This window comes from Erythrolamprus reginae, chromosome 8 (genome assembly GCF_031021105.1).
Source record: "Erythrolamprus reginae isolate rEryReg1 chromosome 8, rEryReg1.hap1, whole genome shotgun sequence".
In the NCBI taxonomy this organism is placed as follows: domain Eukaryota; kingdom Metazoa; phylum Chordata; class Lepidosauria; order Squamata; family Dipsadidae; genus Erythrolamprus; species Erythrolamprus reginae.
In genome coordinates this window covers 7111368-7139071 of record NC_091957.1, presented here as the reverse complement: position 1 = coordinate 7139071, position 27704 = coordinate 7111368, and the positions used below count along the sequence as shown (strand labels likewise).

Below are 27704 nucleotides of genomic sequence, written 5' to 3'. Positions count from 1 at the left end.
AAGAGTCAGGACGGAGTGGTACGCAGTTCCACCGGTGGAAATAAAGATGCGTCTGCAGGTCCAGCTGATCGGCAGCTGTCACTTCCTGGATTACTGGTCTCGGCTCAGCACTCCTTTTTTTCCCTGCTGCTGCGTCTGCGCTCCTTGCTTTTTTCCTCTTTCCTCCTTCCTGGCATCGGACAAGCTTCCCTCTCTCCTGCCTGGCTCCCCTCCAGCTCACACAGCCCCCTCCCACCTGGGCTGCAAGCAGAAGGTGTGGGTGGAAGCAGCAGCATTTATGCTTCTGGCAGCACCTGTTTGCCTAGCTACCCAGCCTGAGGTGGGGGGGGCGACCCGGGAAGGAGAGCACGGGAAACGCCAAGCAAATTGTCACCCCAGCAAATGACACTGGTAAGGGTGTAAGTGGAAGACTCCCAACAGATCACATGGCCGGCAATCACTCCTACCCAGTCACATGACCATTGAGCCACACCCACAAAATAAGCCACACTCACAGTGTGGCATTAAAAATTTTGGCTGCCCATTATTGGCCTACAGTAATGGTACGAATGCAAAATTGTAGATATACATTATTTGAATATGTAAATTTTGCATTTCTTTGGACAGATAGCGTAGCTGCAGCAGTGTTTCAAAATGGCATCTGCAAGTGATGTACATTACAAGCAGCATGTCATCATTGAATTTCTCACTGCGGAGAAAGAAACTGTTGGAAACATTCACAAATGCTTGTGTACAGTTTATGGAGAATCTGCAGTCGACAGAAGTACGGTTAGTCGCTGGGCACAGAGGGTGAGGCCATTAGAAGATTGTTCAGTGCAGAAATGGCTTTGTGACCAGAACAAGGAGTGGCACCGACAAGGCATACACACCCTTGTGTCTCGCTGGAGGAAGGCCATAGAATGGGACGGAGAAATATGGAGTGTAGAAGAAACACCATTCTTTCTTGGGTGTAAGTTTCACTGTGTTCAATAAATAATTGTTGAAGAAAAAAAATGTGGTGCATTACTTTCTGGGCGACCCTCGTATGCTTCTAGAAAGTCACATCAATTTTAGCAGCATCTGTACAAGCATAGTCTGAAATGTAACCGTGTCCTGTTTTAGTACTAATATAAGGCAGCTGAGTTAAACCCTAACTTAGTCATATTTGAAGTAGCTCTATTTAAATAATTGGGAGGAGTAAGTGTGACTACATTTAAGAAAACTTTCTGGCATTAATATACTGCCATAATGTACATTTCTCCAATTCTTTGCTGTTTCTTTGGGTCAGGCACACCTGCCCAGAAATACACCGCAAACAGTGTATATCCTCTGTGTTGCTGGGAGGCAGAGGCAGAATTGTTTTCCCTTGTTTTCCTGCCCCAAAATTAAGGTGCGTCTTATACTCCGAAAAATACGGTACTTCCTCTCTGCTAAGTGCCCCCACTTCTAACGGCTCTCCAATTTTGATAGACTTCGAGAAAACTATTGTCTTCCTTTCCCAGTGACCATCCTTAACTGGTTCGTAAACCACCAGTTCGCTCACCTGTCTTTGCTCCTTTGCCTCCGGGTTCGAATCGCCTCGGAAAAGACCTGTCTGAAAACACCATCCGCTTTCTCTCATAGCTCTTCCTACCTTCTTCCTTTCCATTTTATCTTGAATGGGAACATCTTAACAATCACAGCAGGCCCCAGAAACCTGGGCAGGAGAAGATCTGGGTGCTGTCAGAGAGAAGTAAAAATTAAATCCATGGATTCCGATGTTTTTCAGATTTCACCCTTGTGATTGACGCCCTCTGCAGTGACTTTGCCCAGATTCCACCTTGTCGTCGGTCCCTAGCCAATAATATACTTCAAGATTTCACTATCTGTACATAAAAGAGAGACTGTAGTTTAATTTTTCAATAAACGTGTTAGGGGGAAAAGAAAAGAACTGCGGCTGTTATTTGGTTCCACCAGCTTTTCTCTTTCTTAAATATTTTTTACATTTTTTCTCCACCACAAAACCATATACAGTGGTATCTCAAGATATGAACCCCTCGTCTTACGAACAACTCGTGATACGAACCCAGGGTTCAGAAAAATTTTGCCTCTTCTTACGAACTTTTGTTGAGTTACGAACCGGCGTCCGGGAGGCTGCTGGGAAGCCCCCCGGCTGTTTTAAAAGGTGACAGCCAGGCGGCGGGGCGTCCCAGCAGCCTCCCGAACGCCGGTTCGTAACTCGAAAAAAGTTCGTAAGAAGAGGCAAAATTTTTCTGAACCCCGGGTTTGGTTCGGGAGGCTGCTGGGAAGCGCCCCAGCCCGGTTGCGACCTTTTAAAACAGCCGGGCGGCTTCCCAGCAGCCGCCAAACACCGAACGCGGAAGTTCGGGTTTGGCGTTCAGCTTCAGGAGGCTGTAGCCTCCCGAACCCGGAAGTTCGGCAAATGTTCGGGGTTCGGGAGGCTGCTGGGAAGGCCCCAGGCTGTTTTAAAAGGTGACAGCCAGGCGGCAGCGTTTTTTGCGGGGGGTTTTTGGTTGCACGGATTAATTGACTTTACATTGTTTCCTATGGGAAACAATGTTTCGTCTTACGAACCTTTCGTCTTACGAACCTCCCCCTGGAACCAATTAGGTTCGTAAGACGAGGTATGACTGTACAGTGTTCCCTCGATTTTCGTGGGTTCGAACTTCGCGAAAAGTCTATACCACGCTTTTTCAAAAATATTAATTAAAAAATACTTTGCGGGTTTTTCCCTATACCACGGTTTTTCCCGCCCGATGACGTCATATGTCATCACCAAACTTTCGTCCGCCTTTAATAAATATTAAATATGGTGAGTAATGATCTAAATGGTTGCTAAGGGAATGGGAAATTGCAGTTTAGGAGTTTAAAGTGTTAAGGGAGGGCTTGTGATACTGTTCATAGCCAAAAATAGTGTACTTACTTCCGCATCTCCATTTCGTGGAAATTTGACTTTCGCGGGCGGTCTTGGAACGCATCCCCCATGAAAATCGAGGGACCACTGTATCTATAACAACACATGTATCTTTGATTAGTAATAATATACCTATAGAATCTCTTTCATATCAAATAATTAAAAAATGCTAAATCTCAATTATTCATTCTCTCTAAAGAAACTATATAAACTATACCAATGATGGCTAACCTTTTTTTCCTCGGGTGTCAAAGAGTATTGAGCATGTGTAAGTGCCCACACCCATAATTCAATGCCTGGGGAGGGCGAAAACAGCTTCTCTCACCTCCCAGAGGCTCCTTGGAGGCTGGAAATGGCCTCTTTGCCAACTTCTGGTGGGCCCAGTAGGCTTGTGTTTTGCGCTCCCCAAGCTCCAAAGACTTCTCTGGAGCTGGGGAGGGTAAAAATGCCCTCCCCATCCCCCTGGAGGCTCTCTGGAAGCCAAAAACGTCCTCCCAGAGCCCCTGTGTGAGCCAAAAATCAGCTGGCCGGCACACACATGCACGTTGGAGCTGAGCTAGGGCAATGGCTCGTGGGCCAGCAGTTATGGCTCTGCGTGTCACCTGTGGCACCCGTGCCATAGGTTCGCCATCATTGAACTATACAAACTATATAAACCGGGGTGGCGCAACAGGTAGGGTGCTGTACTGCAGGCTACTGAAGCTGACTGTAGATCTGTAGGTCAGCGGTTCAAATCTCATCCCCGGCTCAAGGTTGACTCAGCCTTCCATCCTTCCGAGGTAGGTCAAATGAGGACATGGATTGTGGGGGCAATATGCTGGCTCTGTTAAAAAGTGCTATTGCTAACATGTTGTAAGCCGCCCTGAGTCTAAGGAGAAGGGCGGCATAAAAATTGAATGAATGAATGAATGAATGAATGAATGAATGAATGAATGAACAAACCAACAAATAAATAAATAATTCTAAAGAAACTATGTGAACTATATCCAATTACAATTACTGTGTAAATTTAAAATCATGTACTGAAAATAATTTTATGGCTGGGGGTCACCACAACACGGCGAACAGTATTAAAAGGTTGCAGCATTAAGAAGGTTGAGAACCCCTGGCTTAGTAGTTAATATTTATTTATTATTTCTTTATTGTATTTATTTTGTCAAGTACATATTGGTAGTATACATAGATATAAAAATATTTATATACATGATGCTAGTAAAAGAGAAACATTAGGACAGGGGACGGAAGGCACGCTGGTGCATTTATGCACGCCCCTTACTGACCTCTTAGAATCGGGTGAGGTTAACAGTGGATAGTCTAAGGCAGGGGTAGGCAAAGTTGTCTCTTCTATGACTTGTGGACTTCAACTCCCAGAATTCCTGAGCCAATCATGCTAGCTCAGGAATTCTGTGAGTTGAAGTCCACATGTCATAGAAAAGCCCCTGGTCTAAGAATAAGGTTTTAGGGGTTTGGTAGTGAGTTCCAGGCATTAGCAACTCGATTGCTGAAGTCATAGTTTCTACAGTCGAGTTTGGAGCGGTTTACTTTGAGTTTGTATCTGTTATGTCCTCATGTATTGCTGTGGTTGAAGCTGAAGTAGTCATAGACGGGAAGGACATTGTAGCAGATGATTTTATGAGCTATGCTCAGGTTGTGTCGAAGGCAATGTAGTTCTAAGCTTTCTAAGCCTAGGATTTCAAGTCTAGTTGCGTAATCATTGTACCACATGATTCTTGACAAATCTATATTTTCCTTTATGTACACTGAGAGCATATGCACCAAGACAAATTCCTTGTGTGTCCAATCACACTTGGCCAATAAAATAATTTTATTATTTTCTTAGGTATTATGTTGCGAATAGAGGAGGGGAGGACTCTTCTCATAAAGTATTTCTGGACGCTTTCTAAAGTATTTATGTCCGAAATGCGGCGTGGATTCCAGACTGATGAGCTGTATTCAAGGATTGGTCTGGCAAAAGTTTTGTATGCTTTGGTTAGTAGAGTGATATTACTGGTGAAAAAGCTACGTAGGATTAGATTAACAACTCTTGAAGCCTTTTTGGCAATGTTGCATTGGGCTTTGGCACTTAGGTCATTCGCTATGAGTATTCCAAGGTCTTTTACGGAGTGAGGGCTGTCTGCAAGGTCTTGTTTATCCAGCTTGTATTTGATGCTTGGATTCTTTTTGCCAATGTGTACCACAGAGCATTTGTTGGTTGAGATTTGGAGTTGCCAGATCTTTGACCATTCAGACACAAAGTCAAGGTCTTTTTTGGAGGGTAGCTGTGTTGAAGAGTTTTACATCATCGGCGAAGAGAAGGAAGAGAACGCAGTTGCTTGTAATGTGGTTGCAAAGGTCATTTATATACAATATGACCCCTCCCTCCCTCCGCTTTGGACTCAAAGAAAAGAAAAGCTTTGCCTTCCATTCAAACCTCTCCTTATGTTAATGAGCCCCGCCTTTCTCAAGCTGCCATTGGGAGGGGAGAGAGCTTGTCATCTGCAACTCTGGACAGCTGGCTCCTCCCCCTCCAGATGCGTTTCGACACTGGGTCCTGTTAGTAGCAGCCGCCAATTTACAACTCCAGGAAACGACCCGCCCCAAACTTCGCAGGCTGCAAAAAAAAACCTCCGAAGAAAGTTTGGCTCAAGGCGCCAGGAGAACCAACTTTCGCTGTCCAAGTAAATACAGTATAAGGGTTGGGGGCGGTGGGGGCTCCTCGTGGTGGGTCTCTCTCTCTCTCTCTCTCTCCCCCTGTCTCTCCCTCTCCCTCTCCTCTTCTCTCACTCTTTGTCGCTCTTATTCTGCCTCTCTCTTTCTGTCTCCCTCTCTCTCTCTCTCTTTCTTTCTCTTTCTTTCGCTTGCTCTCTTTTTTCTCTCTCTCTGTCTCTCTCTCTCTCTCTTTCTTTCTCTTTCTCTCCCTCCCCCCCCCCCCCTCTCTGCCTTTCTTTTGACTGCTTACTCGAGGTGGCGGGTTTACAGAAAGGTCCGGGCGGGGTGGGAATTGCAATCGGGGAGGTGTGTGAATGTTGTTGTATTTGTTTGTTCGTTTTAAAGCAAGGGGCTGCAAACTCCTTTCTTGCTAGTTTGAGCCCTCGCATCCTCGGGCCGGTCACTTTCATGCGAATCGGAACCAGGCAGCCGGTGGGAGGTTGGAGGAGAGGAGGGGGAGGGAGGGGAAACGTGGCTCCGTTTAGTTCTAGGACGCTCCCCCCCCCCCGTTTTATTTTGGGGATTTGTTTTTCCCCCGAAAAGAAACCCCCGACCCTAGGCTCATAAAAACCTCATCCTTCTTCATTTGCGCGCTGGGCGCGCGTTTTTGCCGGCGCGTCAACGATTGCGCGAGCTCTTGTGGCTGCCCCGCGCGGAATAAAAGAATCGTGCCGGTCGCCTTCATGAGGGCCAGGACCGTGCTTTGCCCGGCGCGTGTTGGATTTGAACCGCCTGTTGCTCTGGTTACCTTGAAGGGAGAGGCTAAAAAAGCCACCGCCTGCGGAGACGTCTTGTTGGTTTCGACTCTGCTAAGCAACGGCCGGGAGCGTTCGGGCCCCTGGTGAGCTGCTCCGCTTGTCCTTGTAAGAGTTTTTAAAGATTTATCCAAAGGGTGGGAGGAGAAAGGGGAAGGGGCTTTTCTTTCCAGAGGTGTCATTCCTGGGACTTGCTTCCGAGTTATGTTCTCGTTATAAATCAAGAAGGAAGGAGAAATTTTCTGCCAGTGAGAACAATGGAATGAGTTTGCTTCTCGAATTTCTTTCTTTCTTTCTTTCTTTCTTTCTTTCTTTCTTTCTTCCTGCCTTCCTTCCCTCCTTCCTTCATTTAAGTTATTTTGTCAAGTACGTATATACAAAGATATAACACTGTTTATATACCTGAGATGGGTACTAATAAGAGGGAGACATTAGGATAAGGATGGTAGGCATACTGGTGCACTTATGCACGCCCCTTGTTGACCTCTTAGGAATCGGGTGAGGTCAGCAGCGGATAGTTTAAGGGTAAGGTTTTGGAGGGATTAGTGATGATACTACAGAGTCTGGTAGTGAGTTCCATGCATTACCTACTCAGTTGTTAAAGTTGTATTTTCTACAGTTGAGTTTGAAGAGGTTACTTTGAGTTTGTATCTGTTGTGTGCTCCTGTGTTGTTGTGGTTAAAGCTGAAGTAGTCATTGACAGGAAGGATGTTGTAGCAGATGATTTTATGGACTATGCTTAGGATCGTGCTTAAGGTGATGTAGTTCTAAGCTTTCTAAACCTAGAATTTCAAGTTTGATTGTGTAAGGTATTCTGTTGCGAGTGGAGGAGTGGAGGGTTCTTCTCGTAAAGTATCTCTGGACACTTTCTAATGTATTTATGTCCAAAATGCGGTATGGGTTCCAGACAGATGAGCTGTATTCAAGATCGGTCTGGCGAAGGTTTTGTACGCTCTGATTAGTAGTGTGTGTTTTCCATCACTATTCAAAAATAGATTGGACAGCCATTTGAGTGGGAGGGTGTAAAGCTCATAGCTGGAACAGGGGTTGGACTAGAGGACCTCTAGGGTCCCTCCCAGCCCTATTCGTTTATATATAATCCGTGAGCAGGACAGGAAGCAATGGATGGAGCCGGGGTGGTGCAGCAGGTAGAGTGCTGTACTGCAAGCCACTGAAACTGACTGTAGATCTGAAGGTCAGCGGTTCAAATCTCATCACCGGCTCAAGGTTGACTCAGCCTTCCATCCTTCCGAGGTGGGTAAAATGAGGAGCCGGATTGTGGGGGCAATAGGCTGGCTCTGTTAAGAAGTGCTATTGCTAATATGTTGTAAGCCGCCCTGAGTCTAAGGAGAAGGGCGGCATAAAAATTGAATGAATGAATGAATGAATGAATGAATCAATCAATCAATCAATCAATCAGTAAACAAACAAATAAATAAACAAACAAACAAACAAATAAATAAATAAATAAATAAATAAATAAACGAGGAGAGAAGTTACTTAGAAACAAAGAGAAATTTCCTGACAGGGAAAACAATCCATCATTTTGAATGACTTGCCTCCAGAAGATGTAGGTGCTTCATCACTGGAGGCTTTCAAGAAGAGACATCTCTGAGTCTGCTCCAACACTTGGCCATTTCACATGGAGCATCGTTTCATTGCATAGGTTTAGGCATTCAAAACATTTTACAGTAAGTGTAAAGGGACAATAAGTGCACAGAACAGTGTGGGAATGGTTATTAAGGGAATGGGAAAGGTTTGCGTAGTGCAAAAGTATGGGGGAGTGTTTATAAAGCCTTAAAATAATGTATAAATACTTAAATAAATATAACGTCCCTAAATTCACGGATTTTCCTTTATTGCGGGTGGTCCTGGAATGTAACATTTTATTTTATTTTTATTTATTCATTTGTCCAATACAGAAATACATAGGAAGAAAAATAGACATGTAGTAATATATATAACGGTAAAGTGAACGTAGAGGAGAGGATATATGAAAGAAAGAAAATATATATGATAAGTGAGAGAAAGGAAAGACAATTGGACAAGGGACGAAAGGCACACCAGTGCACTTATGTACGCCCCTTACTGGCCTCTTAGGAACCTGGAGAGGTCAATCGTGGAGAGTCTAAGGGAGAAATGTTGGGGGTTAGGGGTTGACACAATTGAGTCCGGCAATGAGTTCCACGCTTCGATAACTCGATTGTTGAACATCTGCGATTAACGAGGGATACTGTATTTCCTTTCTCCATCTCAGTCCTTACCCACACATTTAATCTTCTACAGATAGTCCTCAACTTACAACAATTCCTTTACTGACTGTTCAATGTTATAACAGCACTATGACCATTTTTCACACAGCCTCTCAGGGTTCCAAGTAATGGCTCCAGAGTTGGGAGGGAATGGGGATTTTGCAGTATCCTTACCCTGGAGTCGGGAAGGAAGGGAGATTTTGAACAAACGACAATTCTGAGTCTTGAGCTTCCTCAAAGTTTCATCCCCAAACCCCAGCGACCAGTTAGGTCCCACAGAGTTGGCCTTCTCCAGGTCCCGTCAACTAAACAATGTCGTTTGGCGGGACCCAGGGGAAGAGCCTTCTCTGTGGTGGCCCCGACCCTTTGAAACCAACTCCCCCCAGATATCAGAGTTGCCCCCACCCTCCTAGCCTTTCGTAAGCTCCTTAAAACGCACCTCTGTCGTCAGGCATGGGGGAATTGACATTTTCCCTCCCCCTAGGCTTATAAAATTTATGCATGGTATGTTAGTATATATGATTGGTTTCTAAATTGGTTTTTTTTAAATTAACTTAAATATTAGATTTGTTTACATTGTATTATTATTGCTGTGAGCCGCCCTGAGTCTGCGGAGAGGGGCGGCATACAAATCTGCTAAATAAATAAATAAACTTTACGCTGAGACTGTATACTGTTGACCTCACCCAAGGGGTAAAATCCAGCCAGGTTCTAAGAGATTCTGAAGAAATGGTAGCAGAAAGTTTGAGTAGTTTGGAGAACTGGCAACTACCACCTCGGACTGGCTCCAGAGTTGGGAGGGAATGGGGATTTTGCAGTATCCTTACCCTGGAGTCGGGAAGGAAGGGAGATTTTGTAGTATCCTTACCCTGGAATCGAGAAGGAAGGGAGATTTTGCAGTATCCTTGCCCTGGAGTCGAGAGGGAAGGGAGATTTTGCAGTATCCTTCCCCTGGAGTCGGGAAGGAAGGGAGATTTTGCAGTATCCTTCCCCTGGAGTCGAGAGGGAAGGGAGATTTTGCAGTATCCTTCCCCTGGAGTCGGGAAGGAAGGGAGATTTTGCAGTATTCTTCCCTTGGAGTCGAGAGGGAAGGGAGATTTTGCAGTATCCTTCCCCTGGAGTCGGGAAGGAAGGGAGATTTTACAGTATTCTTCCCCTGGAAGGGAGATTTTGCAGTATCCTTCCCCTGGAGTCGAGAGGGAAGGGAGATTTTGCAGTATCCTTCCCCTGGAGTCGAGAGGGAAGGGAGATTTTGCAGTATCCTTCCCCTGGAGTCGGGAAGGAAGGGAGATTTTGCAGTACCCTTCCCCTGGAGTCGGGAAGGAAGGGAGATTTTGCAGTATCCTTCCCCTGGAGTCAGGAGGGATGGGGGATTTTGCAGTATCCTTCCCCTGGAGTCGAGGGGGAAGGGAGATTTTGCAGTATCCTTCCCCTGGAGTGGGGAAGGAATGGGGATTTTGCAGTATCCTTCCCCTGGAGTGGGATTCTGCAGGCATTCTGCAGATGTGCAGAGGGTTTGGGACACTCGCAGAGTGTTCCCGGGGGCTGGGGAGGGCAAAAACACCCCCATTTATGTGAAAAATGGACCTGTTTTTACCAAAATGGAATGTGCAGGGCAGGGTTTCGGGAGGCTGAAAATGGCTGTATTGGATGTATAAAATGCACCAACATTTCCACTCTCTTTTAGGGAGGGCAAAAGCGCGCCTTATAATACTGTGAAACGTACAGTATTTTGGAGATTAGCAAACCCATTCTTTTAAATCTCGAGCCAAATTCATGCTGCCTGGGGTGGATTGTGTTTCTTTGTGCACTTGTAAAGATTAACCGGGTTTTCCTTAAGGGAAATGTGGAACTTCTTGCTTATCCTAAGGGGTACCAGATGTCTTGCTGTGGACCACGTTCAAGAGAAGGGGAGAGAGAGGGAGGGAGGAAGAGAGAGAGATAGTGAGAGAGAGAGAGAAAGAGAGAAAGAACCCAGCAAATATTCACATGAAACTCCCCCTGCGGCACTTACCAAAAATAATACGGTTATGCAAACAATTTAGTAGAAGGAAACAACATGGAGGGAGATACGATCTTTACTGTTAACAGCTTTCTAACTCTTAAGACTTTTGTGCAGCTTCAACACGGTAGCCTTAGCTTCTTTCTCTATCACTGAGAGCTTCTGCACTGGAGACCAATTCCTTGTGTGTGCAATCACACTTGGCCAATAAAGAAATCTATTTTATTTATCCCTGCCTTTATGTGCAGTTTCTCTTCTTCTTAGTAGTAGAAGAAGAAAGTAGAGACTAGAGTAGAGAGCAGAGTACAGTAGAGAATATTTATTTATTTATTTTGTCCAATACACAATGAGAGTTTTAGTGGGTAGATATATACATATATATATATATATATATATATATATATGATGGTCTTGGTATATTCGGGTTTCTTCCCGTGTAGGATTTGGAAATTTCTGGCGATGTTTCGACGAGGTCGCACTCGTCATCTTCAGGCTGGTGTTTCTGTCCTTGTTCTAGGGCGAACACAGTGAGACCTGAGCTGCCTTCCTTCTATAAATACTGGTGGTTGGGTGTGGTTTGATGGCTCAGCAATTGCCTGCTGTGTAGAAACTTCCTGGTGAGTCAGTGGGGTAACACCTGGGGTCGTTGATGTAACTGAGGTATGCTGATTAGTTAATGATTGTGGATTAGGCTTGATATCATGAGTAGTTGGAGCTTGCAGGCTACTTGATTGTTTTGCAGTGTGTGTTCTGAGTCTGGTTTCAGTTTCTATGGCTGGGATATGTTTGAGGGCTGGTTTCCAGATGTCTAGTAGGCGGGAGGTATCATCCCGCTTGTTCATATTTTGGGGATGTTTTTCTATCTCATGGCTTCCATGATTATTCTTTTGCTGTATCATGGAAGCCATCGAGATAGAAAAACATCCCCAAAATATGAACAAGTGGGATGATAGTTGTTCTGGTATGCAGTGCTCTTATAGTGTCATTTTTAGGGTAGAAGATGAAACAGTTTATGTCCAGGATGTGAGGGGTCCGTAAATATTTTCACCGCCCTCTTTTTGACTCGTGCACTATACAGCTCCTCAATGGAAGGCAGGTTGGCAGCCACTGTTTTGTCTGCAGTTCTGATTCTTCTCTGAAGTCTGTGTCGGTCTTGTTGGGTTGCAGAACCGAACCAGACAGTTATGGAGGTGGAAATGACAGACTCAATGATTCCTCTGTAGAACCGGATCAGCAGCTTTGAGCTCCTTGAGTTGGCGCAGAAAGAACATTCTCTGTTGTGCCTTTTTTGGTGACGCTTTTGATGCTAGGAGCCCATTTCAAATCTTGCAATAGGGTCGAACCAAGTGAGAGACAGCTAGTTTTTTCCTGCTTTCGAGTTTTGAAAACCCTCCTTTGTTTTCCAAGGAGCTTGTTTAAGGCAAGGGGGTCTACAAATCAGAGCCATCTGGGTGCCTAGCTGGGTGGGTGATGAGGGGGAAGGGAACCCCCTTGGCTGCATGTGGAATAGTTATTTTTCCCTTGGTTTGAAGCATGTCTGGTCCTTTTAAGTTGTTAAATGAATTATAGCTTGGCATTCGGCCTGTCTGGATTATTAAAAAAAACCTCTTTCAGCTAGCTGTAAGATCCACTTTTAATGCACATTGATTGGAAAGCAGGTTTGGGTTAAAAGCAGAAGTGAAATCCAGCAGGTTCTGACAGGTTCTGGAGAACCGGCAGCGAAAGTTTTGAGCTGTTCGGAGAACCAGCAAAGACTTAATGAACTCCATCTGTATAGTCTGGAGGACAGAAGGGAAAGTGGGGACATGATCAAAACATTTAAGCATGTTCAAGGGTTAAATAAGGTTCAGGAAGGAAGGAAAGTGAACACAAGAACCAGGGGGCACAATCTGAGATGAGTTGGGGGAAAGATCAGAAGCCACGGGAGAAAATACTATTTTACTGAAAGAGTAGTAGATGCTTGTAACAAACTTCCAGCAGACGTGGTTGGTAAATCCACAGGAAATGAATTTAAACATGACTGGGTTAAACATATATCCATCCTGAGATAAAATACAGGAAATAGTATAAGGGCAGACTAGATGGACCAGGAGGTCTTTTTCTACTGTCAATCTTCTATGTTTCTATGTCTCTACCATTAAATTTTCTTGCCCCTTCGGTGTCTCTTTGACCTTGCATTGTCCACTAATCTTAGCAAAGTCATCTGTGACCTGGGAGAAATCAGATTTTCTCCCTTCTGTCCCGTCCTCAGCTTACATTTGGCTGGCTAACTAAAGTAGGGGCATCTAAGAGAGATGCCCCAGGCTTCTGTGAGCTTCCCAGCCAGATGTTTCTATAATTGTGAAGGCAGGTGGAGGCTTGCTACAAATTAGGGGGAAGGGGAATTGTGTGTCTGTAATGGACAGCTACTTGTGGGGATGGGGGAAGTAGATGGATATTAATTAGGTTAGCAGTGACAAGACCTGTCTTATTACTGGGGTGGGCTTCAGTCAACTCTCTTTTGTCTCGTTGGACAAGCAAGGAGGAATGGAGACTTTTTTTTTAATCATGCAGCTTGCGTTTGCAATACTCATTTGGCAATCTTTACTTTAAAAATGACAATGTGCTTTGGAAACAATGGAATAGAGAACATTGTTGCTTTACTGGTTGAGACCCAAACAGCTGTCCAGCTCTGGATTCTCCCAACAGGATGGAAGGCAGCTGTCCAGAATTGAATACATGTCTGTCTATCTATCTATCTATCTATCTATCTATCTATCTATCTATCTATCTCTCTATCTATCTATCTATCTATCTATCTATCTATCTATCTATTTTATTTATTTATCTATTTATGTATCTAATCTATCTATGTATCTATCTATGTATCTATGTATCTATCTATGTATGTATCTATCTATCTATCTTATTTATCTATCTATCTATCTATCTATCATATATCTTATTTATTTATCTATCTAATCTATCTTATCTAATCTATCTGTCATTTATCTATCTATCATCTATCTATCATTTATCTATCTATCTACCTATCTATTTTATTTATTTATCTATTTATGTATCTAATCTATCTATCTATCCATCTATCTATCTATCTATCTATCTATCTATTTATCTATATAATCTATATAATCTAATCTATCTATCTTATTTATTTATCTCTATCTAATCTATCTAATCTATCTAATCTATCTATCTATCATTTATCTATATATCTATCATCTATCTATCATCTATCTATCTATCTATCTATCTATCTATCTATCTATCTATCTATCTATCTATCCTCCGAAGACTTGATTTAGCCAATCAAATTAGATAATTCTGTCCTGAACTGCAATGTTTTGCATTCAATCAGTATCATTCTAATTAAATTTATCTCCCTGCCCCCTTTGGCCGGTCCCCTCTGCCCTTTTAAGAGTTTCTGAAATGCTTCTCCTTTTTTTGTTTTTTTTTGCAATTACAAATTTTATTTTTCTCCAACATCCAATAAAAAAAACAATACATAAATGCAAACGCTAAAACCAGGATGACTATAACACAGTTTTCACTTCTGATGCGCAAAGCAATTTCGAAACCGACGTTGCTGAGCTGCTAAGAGACTTTGCACCAAAATAAACGTCCCTTTGCAAAGCTGCTTCTTTTGCGGTTTGCAAATGTAAGATTCTTTTAACATTCGCTGATGTGTTTCTCACTCCTCTGTGGTTGGGCCTCTTCTTCTTCCCCTGTGGCCTATTTCTCTATCACAGTCTTTGGCAATTTTTGAAGATGGTTGGGGTTTTTTTTTCCTGAGCTTCCTCTTCACACTTCGGGCCTGTCTTTTCAGTCTGCAGGTCTGTCTTGGATCACCTTGAGTCCAGCATCCTGTGTTTTGTCTCTGTGACTTGACTTGGAGTAGAATTAATTGGGTGCAAAAGTTTTCTGGCAATGGACAGATTTATTTTTACATTTTAAAGAGTTTTATACCTTAATTGCAGGTTGTTTTAGTATCTTCCATTGGATTGCTGCACACAATTTTCTCTCTCTCTCTCTCTTTCTCTCTCTGTATGTCTGTCTCTCTCTCTCTTTCTCTGTCTTTCTTTCTCTCTGTCTTTCCATCTTTCTCTGTATCTTTCATTCTGTCTTTCTCTTTCTGGGTGTCTGTCTTTCTCTCTGTGTGTCTCTCTCTCTCTTTCTCTCTCTCTTTCTCTCTCTCTTTCTGTCTTTCTCTTTCTCTGTGTGTCTCTTTCTGTGTGTCTGTCTTTCTCTCTGTGTATGTGTGTGTGTGTCTCTGTGTCTCTCTCTATTTCTCTTTTCTCTCTCACTCTCTCTGTGTCTCTCTGTGTCTCTCTGTCTTTCTCTGCATCTGTCTTTATCTCTCTCTGTATGTGTGTCTCTGTCTCTGTATCTTGGTTTTTATGTACATTGAGAGTATATGCACCAATGACAAATTCCTTGTGTGTCCAATTACACTTGGCCAATAAAGAATTCAATTCCATTCCATTTAATTCTTCATTCCAATTCTGTTCTAGTCTAGTCTAGTCTAGTCTAGTCTCGTTGTATTTCTATTCTGTTTCTATTTGTATTCTATTTTAAACAGATGCACAAATAAGTTAATGCAACCATGTTAACCTTTTTTGTTTTTTGGTTTTTTTGCTAAAATGAAATGCCTGGACAGTACACCATTTTCAAAATATTTCAAAATATTTATATATAAATAAAAATACATTACAAAAAAAGGCCTTGGTGCCAAATCCCAGGATTCTTCTACCAAACTATAACATCGCAGGAATTCAATTTAACAATTGCAGCCTTTAAAAAAAAAAAAAAAAAAAGTCTTACGATGGATTTGTTTGCAATCTGTCTGTCTGTCTGTCTGTCTGTCTATCTAGCTATCTAGCTGAAACAAGTGATTGAAATGGGCCAGATATACGGCAGAAAGAAAGGACTTTTGGATGCTTTCTGGGGACAGAACCATAGTAAAAAAAAATACAGTTTTTTTCATCATCACAGAAATGATAATTTGCAGATTCTGTAAGGCGGTTTGCAGAAATTTGGAGAATTTTGAGAAATGATCTCTCCCGGTTTCTAAATTTCTCATCTTTCTCTCAGCTTCTCTATAAAAGCAAGCACATCTGAGTCGCCTTAGGTGGACGGACTGTTTAAATAAATTTCACCAGCATTCTGGTGAAAGTCCTTTTTGAGGAAGGGCAGAGGGGGAAAAAAGGAACCCTTTTTGTACTTCTTTAAAAATTGGGCTCCACGTTGAAGCAATGGAGGCTTACGAAGGAGGGTAAATTTGGCAGGGGAAGAATAAAAACTCTTGCCAGATTTCTATGCTCAGGTTCCATGCTGCTGTTTATTACGCCCTGGTGCTTTCAGATAAGGCTTTTCTAGAGCAGTGATTTTCAACCTTTTTTGAGCCGCGGCACATTTTTTACATTTACGAAACCCTGGGGCAAATTGAGCGGGGGGGGGGGGGGGGGCTAAAAAAAGTTTGGACAAAAAACATCTCTCTCTCTCTCTTCCTCCCCTTCACTCTATTTCTTTCTCCCTCCCTCTTTCTCTCCCTTCCTTCCTCTTTCTTTCTCTCTCTCCATCCCTCTTTCTTTCTCTTCCTTCCTCTCTTTTTTGCTCTCTTGCTCTCTCTTGCTCTCTCTCTCTTTCTCTCTCTCTCTCTTTCTCTTGTTTTTTCTCTCTCTCTTGCTTTCTCTCTCTCTCTTGTTCTCTTTCTCTCTCTCACTCTTTCTCTCTCTTTCTTTCTCTTGCTTTCTTTCTCTCTTTCTTTCTTTCTTTCTCTCTTGCTTTCTTTCTTTCTTTCTCTCTCTCTTGCTTTCTTTCTCTCTGAGCTTCACGGCACACCTGGCCATGTCTCGCGGCACACTAAGGTGCCACGGCACACTGGTTGAAAAACACTGTTCTAGAGCAATTGCCTGCCTTGTTTTTAGACTGTTCTAAGGACCCTGAAAATATATTGAAAATATATATACGGCTCAAAAAATAAAGGGAACACTCAAAGAACACATCCTAGATCTGAATGAATGGAATATTCTCATTGAATACTTGGTTCTGTACAAAGTTGAATGTGTTCAACAGCCTGTCAAATTGATGGTCAGTCCGTGCTGCTTGTGTTGTTTAAGTGTTCCCTTAATTTTTCTGAGCTGTTTATGTATAGTCTCCCTTCATTTTCATTATCAGCAAAAATATGTTACACTAGTTGTCGTCTATAAAAATCTTATCTACCTTGGAAGTCAATCAAACTTCTGGGAAATCAAACTGTCCACTTAGGAAGCAACACTGATTGACGATCAATCTCATGTGCTGTTGTGCACATTCCACTTTGTACAAAACAAAGTATTCAATGAGAATATTTCATTCATTCAGATCTAGGATGGGTTCTTTGAGTGTTCCCTTTATTATTTATTTATTTATTTATTTATTTTTGAGCAATATATATATATGCATATATATTGCTCAAAAATAAATAAATAAAGGGAACACTCAAATAACACATCCTAGATCTGAATGAATGGAATATTGTCATTGAGTACTTTGTTCTGAACAAAGTTGAATATATATATATATACTGTATATACATACACACACACACACACGAACCATTTTCCACTTGCAAACCCGAGCCTCCAAAACTATAACTGGAAAAGGCAGGGAGAAGCCTCTGTAGGGCCTCTCTAGGAATCTCCTAGGAGGAAACAGGGCCGGAAAAGGCGAGGAGAAGCCTCCGTGGGGCTTCTCTAGGGATCTCCTGGGAATAAACAGGGCCTCCACCCTCCCTGTGGTTTCCCCAATCGCATGCATTATTTGCTTTTACATTGATTCCTATGGGAAAAATTGCTTCTTCTTACAAACTTTTCTACTTAAGAACCTGGTCACGGAACGAATTAAGTTTGTAAGTAGAGGGACCACTGTACTTATTTTCCACCATAATTTTCAAATAAATTCTTTCCAAATCAGACAATGTGATTTTTCTGGATGTGTTTTTTTCATGTTGTCTCTCATAGTTCAGGTCTACCTATGATGTCAATTACAGGCCTCATCTTTTTAAGTGGGAGAACTTGCACAATTGGTGCCTTTCATGCCTAAGGTGCAACTAGAATTCACTGTCTCCTAGTGGCTGGCCCAAAGTCACCCAGCCAGCTTTCATGCCTAAGGCAGGACTAGAATTCACCATCTCCTGGTGATTGGCCCAAAATCACCCAGCTGGCTTTCTTGGCTCAAACAGGATTTGAATTCATGCTCTCCTGTTTTCTACTTTAATCACTTAAACCAAACTTGCTATCATTTATCTCTGTATTTATAAATCTGGACCTCATTTGTATTGTATTCTAAAATAAAAGAGAGTTAGAAATATTTTTTTTCCATTCGAAACTCTCTTCTATGGTGCTCTGTATAATTTTAGGTTGTTGTTTTTTAAAAAACTTATTTCCACATAGGAAAAGAAAGAAGAATCAATGTTTTGTGGATCATTTATCTGGAAGGATAAATTGAGGAAAACAGCCTAAGGTCCTATTTTTACATATTTTCAAGATCTATGAATGTTTCCTTGTTCTAAGCCTCTTTGAAAACTGCTCCGATCTCTATCTCCTTAGTTAGTTAGTTAGTTAGTTAGTTAGTTAGTTAGTTAGTTAGTTAGTTAGTTAGTTAGTTAGTTAATTTGACTTAGGGAAAAAGAAGTCAAGTATAAAATTAACACAATAACCCCAGTAAAAACCCACAACTCAGCAATCCAATTAATATGCTGGTTTGTGTTGGTTGGTTGGGGTATTTTTTCCCCCATTCCATCTGAATCTGGCTGCTGTGACCTTAAGTGTCCAGTGGTCTCTAGTCGGTAATTCAAGGACTGTGTGGAGAGGTTGCTTAGATTTTTATTTTAGTTCGAGGTTGCCTTGGTAATTCGACAAAGGTCCCAGATGCTGTGTGGAGGATACAGAAGGTTCTTTGCATCAGATTGGATCTCCTCCAAGCAGTGACCCAACATTTGGTCAACAAGGGTGAGATAAGAGAGAGAGGTGGGGAGAGGGTGAGAGAGAGAGACAGAGAGAGCGGGAGAGAGAGAGAAGGATAAAGAGAAAGAGGGAGGGGGGAGAGAGAGAGAGAAAGAGAGAGAGTGGAGAGAGAGAGAAGGATAAAGAGAAAGAGGGAGAGGGGGAGAGAGAGAGAGGGGAGAGACAGGTGGGGGGAGAGAGAAAGAGACAAAGAAAGAGAGCTGAGAGAGAGAGGTTGTGTTTTTATGTGTGAGAGAGGGGTTGTATGTGAGAGAGAAAATGATTTTGTTTGTGGGTGTGTGAGAGAGATTGTGTTTTGTGTGTGTGAGAGAGGGGTTGTATGTGTGTGCCTGAGAGAGATTGTGTTTGTGTGAGAGAGGGATTGTGTGTGTGTGTGAGAGAGAGAGGGATTGCGTTTTGTGTGTGTGAGAAAGAACGGTCCTGTGTCTATGAGAGAGAGGTTGTGTTTGTGTGAGAGGGATTTTGTGTGTGCGCGCGCGTGCAAGAGAGAGAGAGTGATTGTGTGTGAGAGAGAGAGAGAAAAGAAAGGGATTGCATTTCTGTGTGCGAGAGAGAGAGGTTGTGTGTGTGAGAAGGGACCTTAGAGGTCTTCTAGCCCAACCCCCTGCTCAAGCAGGAAATCCCACACCACTTCAGACAAATGGTTAACCAACTTCTTCTTTAAAAACATCCAGGGTTGGAGCATTCACAACTTCTGGAGGCAAGCTGTTCCACTGATTAATTGTTTTAACTGTCAGGATATTTCTCCTTAGTTCTAAGTTGCTTCTCTCCTTGTTTAGTTTCCACCCACTGCTTCTTATTCTACCCTCAGGTGCTTTGGAGAATAGCTTGACTCCCTCTTCTTTTGGGCAGCCCCTCAAACGCTAGAACAATGCCATCATGCCTCCACGCCCACCCCAAAATCCTTATTTTCATTAAACTAACCAACAAAAGAGGATGGTGATGATTAAAGCTTGCATTCAGAAGCATCCAATTTCTTCTGGGCAACTCACTGGAGTGGGGAAACTTCATTTCTTCTAAACCATGGAATCAATGCAATCATTCTGCGGGACAAATGTGATATGGGGAGGGGGGGGGGTTGACTGTCCCTTTTGTGTTTGTGTGGTAAATGACACTGCCTGAAGCAACATCTGTGCATCTCCAGCTGCACAGAAAGACCAGAGTTGGGTGTGTGTGTGGTTGTGTGGAGGAGGGGATGGACTTCCTGGAACCACACTGGTTTCAAATATAGAAGATCCTGCTGTCTGCATATTCATGTCTTAGCCTTTAAGCAGTTTAATTCAAGATTAGCCTTACTTAATACCTTCTGGAGCTTTTAACACTCTCGGAGGTAACAGTTCCGTTGGGAATCAACGCTCCAGGTCCAAGGAGTGATGGTGAGCAAGATCAAAGCAAAGGGTGGACAGAGAGGAAAGGATAGACAATGATGGTTGATTGATTTTTGATTTAATATCTACTGAGGTGGAAATTACCCTTATGTTGTGGTTAGCTCTGGCCCTGCTCCTGCCCCAAGGACTGTGGATGTGGGGGAGACATCCACATGCTGCAGGCCTGTTTTGCGCCTCCCCCCCGTGGAATCTGCTGATGAAGGTTCCTCTGACCAAGAAGACATGAGTGACAGGGAGGAGGAGAGTGTGGCAGACAGCTCAGAAGGATGTCAATTCTCTAGCTCCTCCTTGGATTCAGAACAAGAGTTAATGATACAGCCACGCATGCGGAGAGCGATGCACAGGCAACAACAACTGAGAGATTATTATCAAAGAAAATGAGGCCACCTGTGGTTGGGTGGGGCTGTGGTCATTAGTGAGGCTGCTATAAATAGCATCCTGTGGGTTTGGCCATTGTGGAGGATTATCTGATCGTTGTGTTTCGTGACTGCTTTGCTGCCTTTGATCTTTGTGTGCTGATTTTTCCCCACTTTGAAACTAAACCAGGGCAAAGTGTGTTTCACTTTGTGAAAGAAGGACTGTGAATTGCCTCACAGCTGCAAGCTAAGTATCACAGAACTGATAAGGGACTTGTACAAATTACCAATTTGTTTGGAGACAAGTGCTCTTTGCTATACAAAAAGAGTGCTGTTTATTTGCATTTTCGGTATAAAGAACATTGTTTTGAATTTTCAAACGTGTGTGTGTCCGTAATTGTATCTGTGCATTTTTGGGACGATTCTACCAGAGAGCTCGACAGAACACCCTTATATACGAGATCTCTTTAAATGAAAAAAAATTGAAATTTCTTATGCGGAAGTCTGAACAATTAATTGATTTGAAATAACATATGAAACTTGATGATTAGTAAGAAGAGTTGAAATGTATAATTAACGTAAGATAATACGATAAGTCAAAATGTATTCTAGAGGCACTTAGTTATGATAAAAGAGAGGACAAAAAAGCAAATGTTGAGGAAAGAGATTAATAGAATAGAATTCTTTATTGGCCAAGTGTGATTGGACACACAAGGAATTTGTCTTTAAGGAAGGGGAGGTAGCAATAAAATTAAGAGGCATAAGAAATAATTATTATTTTGGAAAGTTAAGCCAACGGCGGTTAAAAATTGGAGTTGAAATCTCAATTCAATTGATGGAGAACCCAGAAGACAAAATTAATTCTCTTTTTGGAAGTAGCTTTTCTTTTTCAGCGACTTATACCTAGAAAAAAGAGTTTTTCTGATAAGTAAATGAATGTAAAAATAAGCATTTTTGGAAGAGCCACTGTTTGAACCATTGATACAAATGTGTAACTATGCATGTTATATTTTTAATATTTTAAGGTATACACATATTAACTTGTATGTGATGTAGAGGAAAATTTTTAAAAAATGGGGAAAAAATGAAGGGTGGACCTGGTGAAAGTAACATCTCTTTTTCCTTTCTTCTCTTTCTCATTTTTTTTCTCTCTCTCTCTCTTTCTCTCTCTCCCCCCTCCCTCCCCCCTCTCTTTTTCTCTCTCTCTTTCTCCCTTCCTCTCTTTCTCTCTCTCCCCAGGTGAGAATTTCCAGATGGAAAGAGCCTGCAGAGGATCATTAAAGGTACACTAGGAATTGCAAGTTCTCCACTTCAAATGAGACCTTCAGAAGCATCCCTCTTTCTTGCTGGCATCCTATGGATGAACCATGCCGCTTCGGACCTCATCTAAACCCCATCTTTCTGCGTTGTTATTTATTCCTCTGCCGTCTTTTGGATGGAAGCCATGAATGATGCCTCCATGTGACCCTCCTTTCTTGGCAGAAACTCTGGAGGAAAAGGCCCAAATGAAGGATCGGGCTTCTCTTTCTTTCTTTGCATCGAGGGAATTGTTCCATCACCGTCCAAAGCATTAGCTTCCCTTATTGGGAAGGCAGGAATGGCCAGTAGAGGAAGCCATGGCTTTGGAGAACAACCCTACCAGGTACAAGAGTCAGAAGAAAGTACTGTGCTCGAGCGGAGAAGAGATGGCGACTTCCAGTTGGGTGAAAACAGCCTTGTTGGGAATTTGGACTGCTGGACCTTGTCTTCTTCCCAAGAAATCCTCGAAGATGAAGAAGAACTTTTTAGGGAACTGAAGGACTACCAAGACTTTTTGGAAGAAGGCGAAGAAGGTTTTGAACTTGGTGAACTTCAAGAGCTTGAAGGTACAGTGGACGTCAATGCTGCAAACCCCCTGCCTGGTGAGTAAAACACAGGACATTAGGGACCCACATCTCAGAGAAGGCCATTTGGAGTAGTATTTGAATCAGAGTAGAGTTTTTGCACATTCAGGGAAGGTAACTGATGATAGAATAGAATTCTTGATTGGCCAAGCGTGATTGGACACACAAGGAATGGGTGAACAGTGCAGTCAGGCGGTAGGGAAAGCAAGTAGGATGCTTGGCTGCATAGCTAGAGGTATAACAAGCAGGAAGAGGGAGATTGTGATCCCCTTATATAGAGCACTGGTGAGACCACATTTGGAATACTGTGTTCAGTTCTGGAGACCTCACCTACAAAAAGATATTGACAAAATTGAACGGGTCCAAAGACAGGCTACAAGAATGGTGGAAGGTCTTAAGCATAAAACGTATCAGGAAAGACTTCATGAACTCAATCTGCATAGTCTGGAGGACAGAAGGAAAAGGGGGGACATGATCGAAACATTTAAATATATTAAAGGATTAAATAAGGTCCAGGAAGGGAAGTGTTTTTAATAGGAAAGTGAACACAAGAACAAGGGGACACAATCTGAAGTTAGTTGGGGGAAAGATCAAAAGCAACATGAGAAAATATTATTTTACTGAAAGAGTAGTAGATCCTTGGAACAAACTTCCAGCAGACATGGTAGATAAATCCACAGTAACTGAATTTAAACATGCCTGGGATAAACATATATCCATCCTAAGATAAAATACAGAAAATATTATAAGGGCAGACTAGATGGACCATGAGGTCTTTTTCTGCCGTCAGACTTCTATGTTTCTATGTTTCTATGAATTTGTCTTTGGTGCAGATGCTCTCAGTGTACATAAAAGAAAAGGTTCATTTGTCAAGAATCATGAGTACAACACTTAATGATTGCCATAGGGATCAAATAAGCAATGAGGAAACAATCAATTTTAATAGAAATCTTAAGGATACAAGCAACAAGTCATATAATCATAAGTGGGAGGAGATGCTCTAACTTGAGTTAAAGTTTACTTTAAGAAATAGCACAGTCCAATAAACAGTCCAGGTCTTACACATAATAGTCAGAATAACAGTCCAAAGAATATCCAATATCAAAGCCTTTTCACTTGGAGCCAGGGAGCACTGTGGTTAGAGTGCAGCACTGCAGGCTACTTCAGCTATCTGCTAGCTGTAGTTCAGCAGTTCAAATCTCACCACCGGCTCAAGGTTGACTCAGCCTTCCAGCCTTCCGAGGTGGGTCAAATGAGAACCCAGATTGTATGGGGGCAATAGGCTGACTCTGTAAACTGCTTAGAGAGGGCTATAAAAGCACTATGAAGCAGTATATAAGTCTAAATACTAATGCTATATTTGATCTTGAGGTCCTCAAAGCTTCAAGGAAGGATGAAAGAGAAGACTCTTTCCACTGCCTTGGGTATTGTTGAGGATAGATCAGATGGGAGAAATCGAAAGCCAAATATGGAAATCTTAATTTGATTCTTCATATAGGTTACGTTGCTTTTACCAATTGCCTTTGTCATTCACAGTAAACAAAGATATCAAGGTATAAACACAGCTTAGATACAATAGAGAACAGAATGTCAACGAAAGTATGTCAGAAAGAGAGCTCTATGATCTCTAGCAACACAACCAATCAGAAATAGCATACAGTTAAAGCTACATACCTTAACACAGTTAGACCTACAGACATACATTGTTGGTTTATATATTGCCAACCCAACTGATTGGACAGCCACCCTGAACTATAAGAAAAAAGATGGGTTGGAGGGGACTGGGTTGATAATTAGGACAAGGTGAGATAGATCTTCTGATTTTATGTCCTTCCTTCCCATGTTTAGAGGAGAAAGGAAGTCCCAAGGATTTTGACCTGAGGTCTTACTTGCAACTAGATAGGAGGCATGAAGAAGACAGCACTGAACTTGAGAAGACAAGAGGGACATGGGACTTTGGCAGCCAGGAGGACGTTCATCCTGAGCTTTCTTTTGAAGGCCAGTATGGTTCAGACTTCAGTCCCAGTCCCGAGATCCTTCAGGACCCTCTTGAATTGTACAAATGCAGCTTTGCCTCTGATAATGTGGATGACGAACTCTCTGAGGGCTCTAATCTCAACCCTTCTCCCTGTGGTCCTCCTCCAATGTGCACCCAACTGGAAATTGAACCTCAAATTCTGAGTGAGGATGGTCTGGATGAAGACCAAAAGTTCTCCTTGGAGTCAGGAAGAAACCCAGAAAGTCACGGACCCAGTTCTTTAGCGGGTTCCTTGGCATACAACCAGCGACTCTTGGATTTCCAGTCTCTGGAAGATCTTCAGAACTGTCCCGGCATCGATGCCGAGACTTGTCCAGAGTTATCTTGGATGGGGAACTTGGAACAACCTCTTGAGGAAGAACCTCCAGCGGAGATCGCGCAAACCACCCAGCAGCTTGCTTTCCACAACACCGAGGAAAGACTTCTGGATTCGAGCGAGGCAACACAGTTGTCCCACACCTTCAAACGAGTTGGTAGACAACTGGAGAAACGAACATGTGAGCCGAAAGTAGATCTACGCCGCGGGCTATTGTCGAAAGGTACGAGGCAGTCCAGATCTCTGAGCCCTCAACAAATTACCAGATGGAAAAAAGCTGGACATCCTGCTTTGCATGAACCAAACCAAGAGACTCAAACCACCTCTGGGACGAGAGACGTCACACAATACGGCCGAGGGAAACTCAACTACCCATTGCCGGATCTGTCCAAAGTGGAACCGCGGGTCAAGTTCCCCAAGGATTCTCAAAGCTACCGACCGCCCCAAGGAAAGTCTTCCCTGGCCAGTGGGAAGGAGCTTAAGAAGCCGGTTATCTTCAAGTCTCCTGCCGAGATTGTCCGAGAGGTGTTGTTGAGCAGTGGAGAAGGAACTCCCCCAAAGCAACCCACCCCTACCATCTCTGTTATTCCTGAGGAACTGAAGTCCCCCAGACAGGCTACAGAGCTGGTGCATCAGCTTCAGGTAATGTCTACTGGACGCTTTCCAAAAATGCTCTTCCTGATCTCAGTCAGTCTTCGGTTTATGACCAAAACTGAACCCCATATTGATGTGGCTAAGTGAGAAACTTCATCAGGCAAAAGGAAGCATTAAGCTTCTCCCATATTTGGTTATGCCAGGGTGATTTGACAGAAAAAAACATGTAACACTTCCCTGGTACAAAGGTGAAAGGATGAGATCCTACGACCCAGAGGCTGCAGGATCAAATCCCAGTGAGGGTATGGCTAGCTGATGAGGCCACAACAAGGCTGAAATAGATTTATACTAGTCTCCTTTCATTTTCAAATTCAGCAAAACTATGTTACATATACAGAACATAGTGTGTTGGCTATAAAAAAAATAATTAACTGCCTTGGAAATGGCCCTGTCTTGCTACATCTCAGACACACATTACAAAACAGCTAAGTAGCCTGTAAGCTCCAACTACTCAGGATATCACCCCCAATCCACAAACATCATCTAATCAGCGTATATCGATTACATCAATGACCCCAGGTGTTATCCCACTGATTCACCAGGAAGTTTCAGCACAGCCGACACACTATATTCTGAACTGTGATGCTCCTTCAATATACCAGGGTGATCCGATGGACAAAGCATATAGCCCCTGCCTGGTACAAAGCTGAAGAGATCAGATCCTGTGGTCTAGAGGTTAATTCTCTGCCTTACAAGGCAAAGGCAACGAGATCAAATCCCAGTGAGGGTATGGCTAGCTGATGAGGCCATAACAAGGCCGAAATAGTGCTATCCTAGTCTCCCTTAATTTTAAAAATTCAGCAAAATGTTATATAACATATATCAGATATATATCACATATATCAATGTTATATATATATATATATATATATATATATATATATATATATATATATATCACATGTTTTTGCTGAATTTTTAAAATATATATATATAATACACTGCTCAAAAGGAACATTCAAAGAACACATCCTAGATGTGTTTATATCTATATCTTGATAGATAGGTAGGTAGGTAGGTAGGCTGGCTCTGTTAAAAAGTGCTATTGCTAACATGTTGTAAGCCGCCCTGAGTCTAAAGAAATGGGCGGCATAAAATCGAATAAATAAATAAGTAAATAAGTAAGTAAGTAAGTAAGTACAGTAAATAAATAAATTAATTAATTAATTAATTAATTAATTAATTAATTTCACATGTTTTTGCTGAATATTTAAAATTAAGGGAGACTAGGATAGTACTATTTCGGCCTTGTTCTGGCCTCATCAGCTAGCCATACCCTTACTGCATATACATACATACATACATACATACATACATACATACATACATACATAAATAATTCTCTTACTAGTATCATGTATATAAACATTGTTTTATCTTCGTATGCTACCAATTATATATATATATAATTCTTCTTTGTTGGTTCTTTTTCCTTTTTTAGATAGATGGAGTAATTAGTGATGAATTCAAATATGATTTAGGATATTTTATTAATCTTCTATATAAGAGATTTCATAAACATATTGTTGGGGATTGATGATATGCGTGTTGTTATCTACCGTATGTATGTTTTTTGAATTGGAGAAAAACATAAAAAACCTATACAGGGCTTGGCTAATTGGGAGGTCGGAAAAGAGGATTGTGTGACACACTGTGATGGTCATAAATACAAGTTGGGGGCCTGACGTCTGAATTTTGATCCCAGTGGGGGGGGGCTGGGATGCCACAGAGGTTGTAAGACAAAACATGGCTCTGAGTCCCTTTCTTCGGCGGCATTTACAACTTTGAATGGCCACTAAAACACAACTGTTGTAACTCAGGGACGGTCTGTATTCCTCCAGGGGAATAATGTCTCCCACTTAGCAAAGAAACATTAGAGAGAGAGAGAAACTGTTTCTGCCTAGCGAGAAGGGGTTTTCAATTTGCAGAAATGTATTTTATTACGGTTATTACTCTCGCTGGTCTGGAGGTTTGCTCATTCATGTGAGTACATCCCTCTGTCTCGGAAGCCATCCATAGGAAAATCTAGGCCACTAGCCAAAAGCAAACTGTTTAATGCACCCTCCGTATGTCTGCACCAGTCTAAGCTGGGAGAGGTCATAACCTGCACCCATTATGCACATTTCCTCTGTGTGTGTGTGTGTGTTTCCTGCACACACACATGCACACTTTGTGCGTGCATTATTCAAGGTTAAAGCATCATTTGTAACAATTCTATCCTTGGGTTTTGGGACAGGAAGAAAGGAAAATAGAAAAGAAAATGGAAAGTGGAATGGAAGACGACTAGAATAGGATAGGATAGGATAGGATAGGATTGTTGTGATTCAGTCTGAGGTTCCTCAGGGAACGGCTGGAACTCTGCCGGCTCCATGCTCAGAGGGGGAGAACGAGGAACAGGAGGAGGAGGAGGACCAGGCAGATGGGGAAGAGGAATGTCAGGACGAGGAGGAGG

The 27704-nt window shown here is 42.4% G+C and overlaps 1 protein-coding gene across 1 annotated transcript in view; it reads left to right on the top strand.

Annotated features, from left to right (window-relative positions):
• Window positions 1–21657: 21657 nt before the first annotated feature.
• The window catches only part of AKNA (AT-hook transcription factor), a 47822-nt gene continuing 41775 nt past the window's right edge, over window positions 21658–27704 (top strand). Inside the window, exons 1-2 of the mRNA XM_070758718.1 lie at window positions 21658–22262; window positions 24093–25240. Of these exons, the coding sequence (XP_070614819.1) occupies window positions 21959–22262; window positions 24093–25240 (1452 nt within the window). The 5' untranslated portion in view covers window positions 21658–21958. The remainder of the gene's footprint in view (window positions 22263–24092; window positions 25241–27704) is intronic.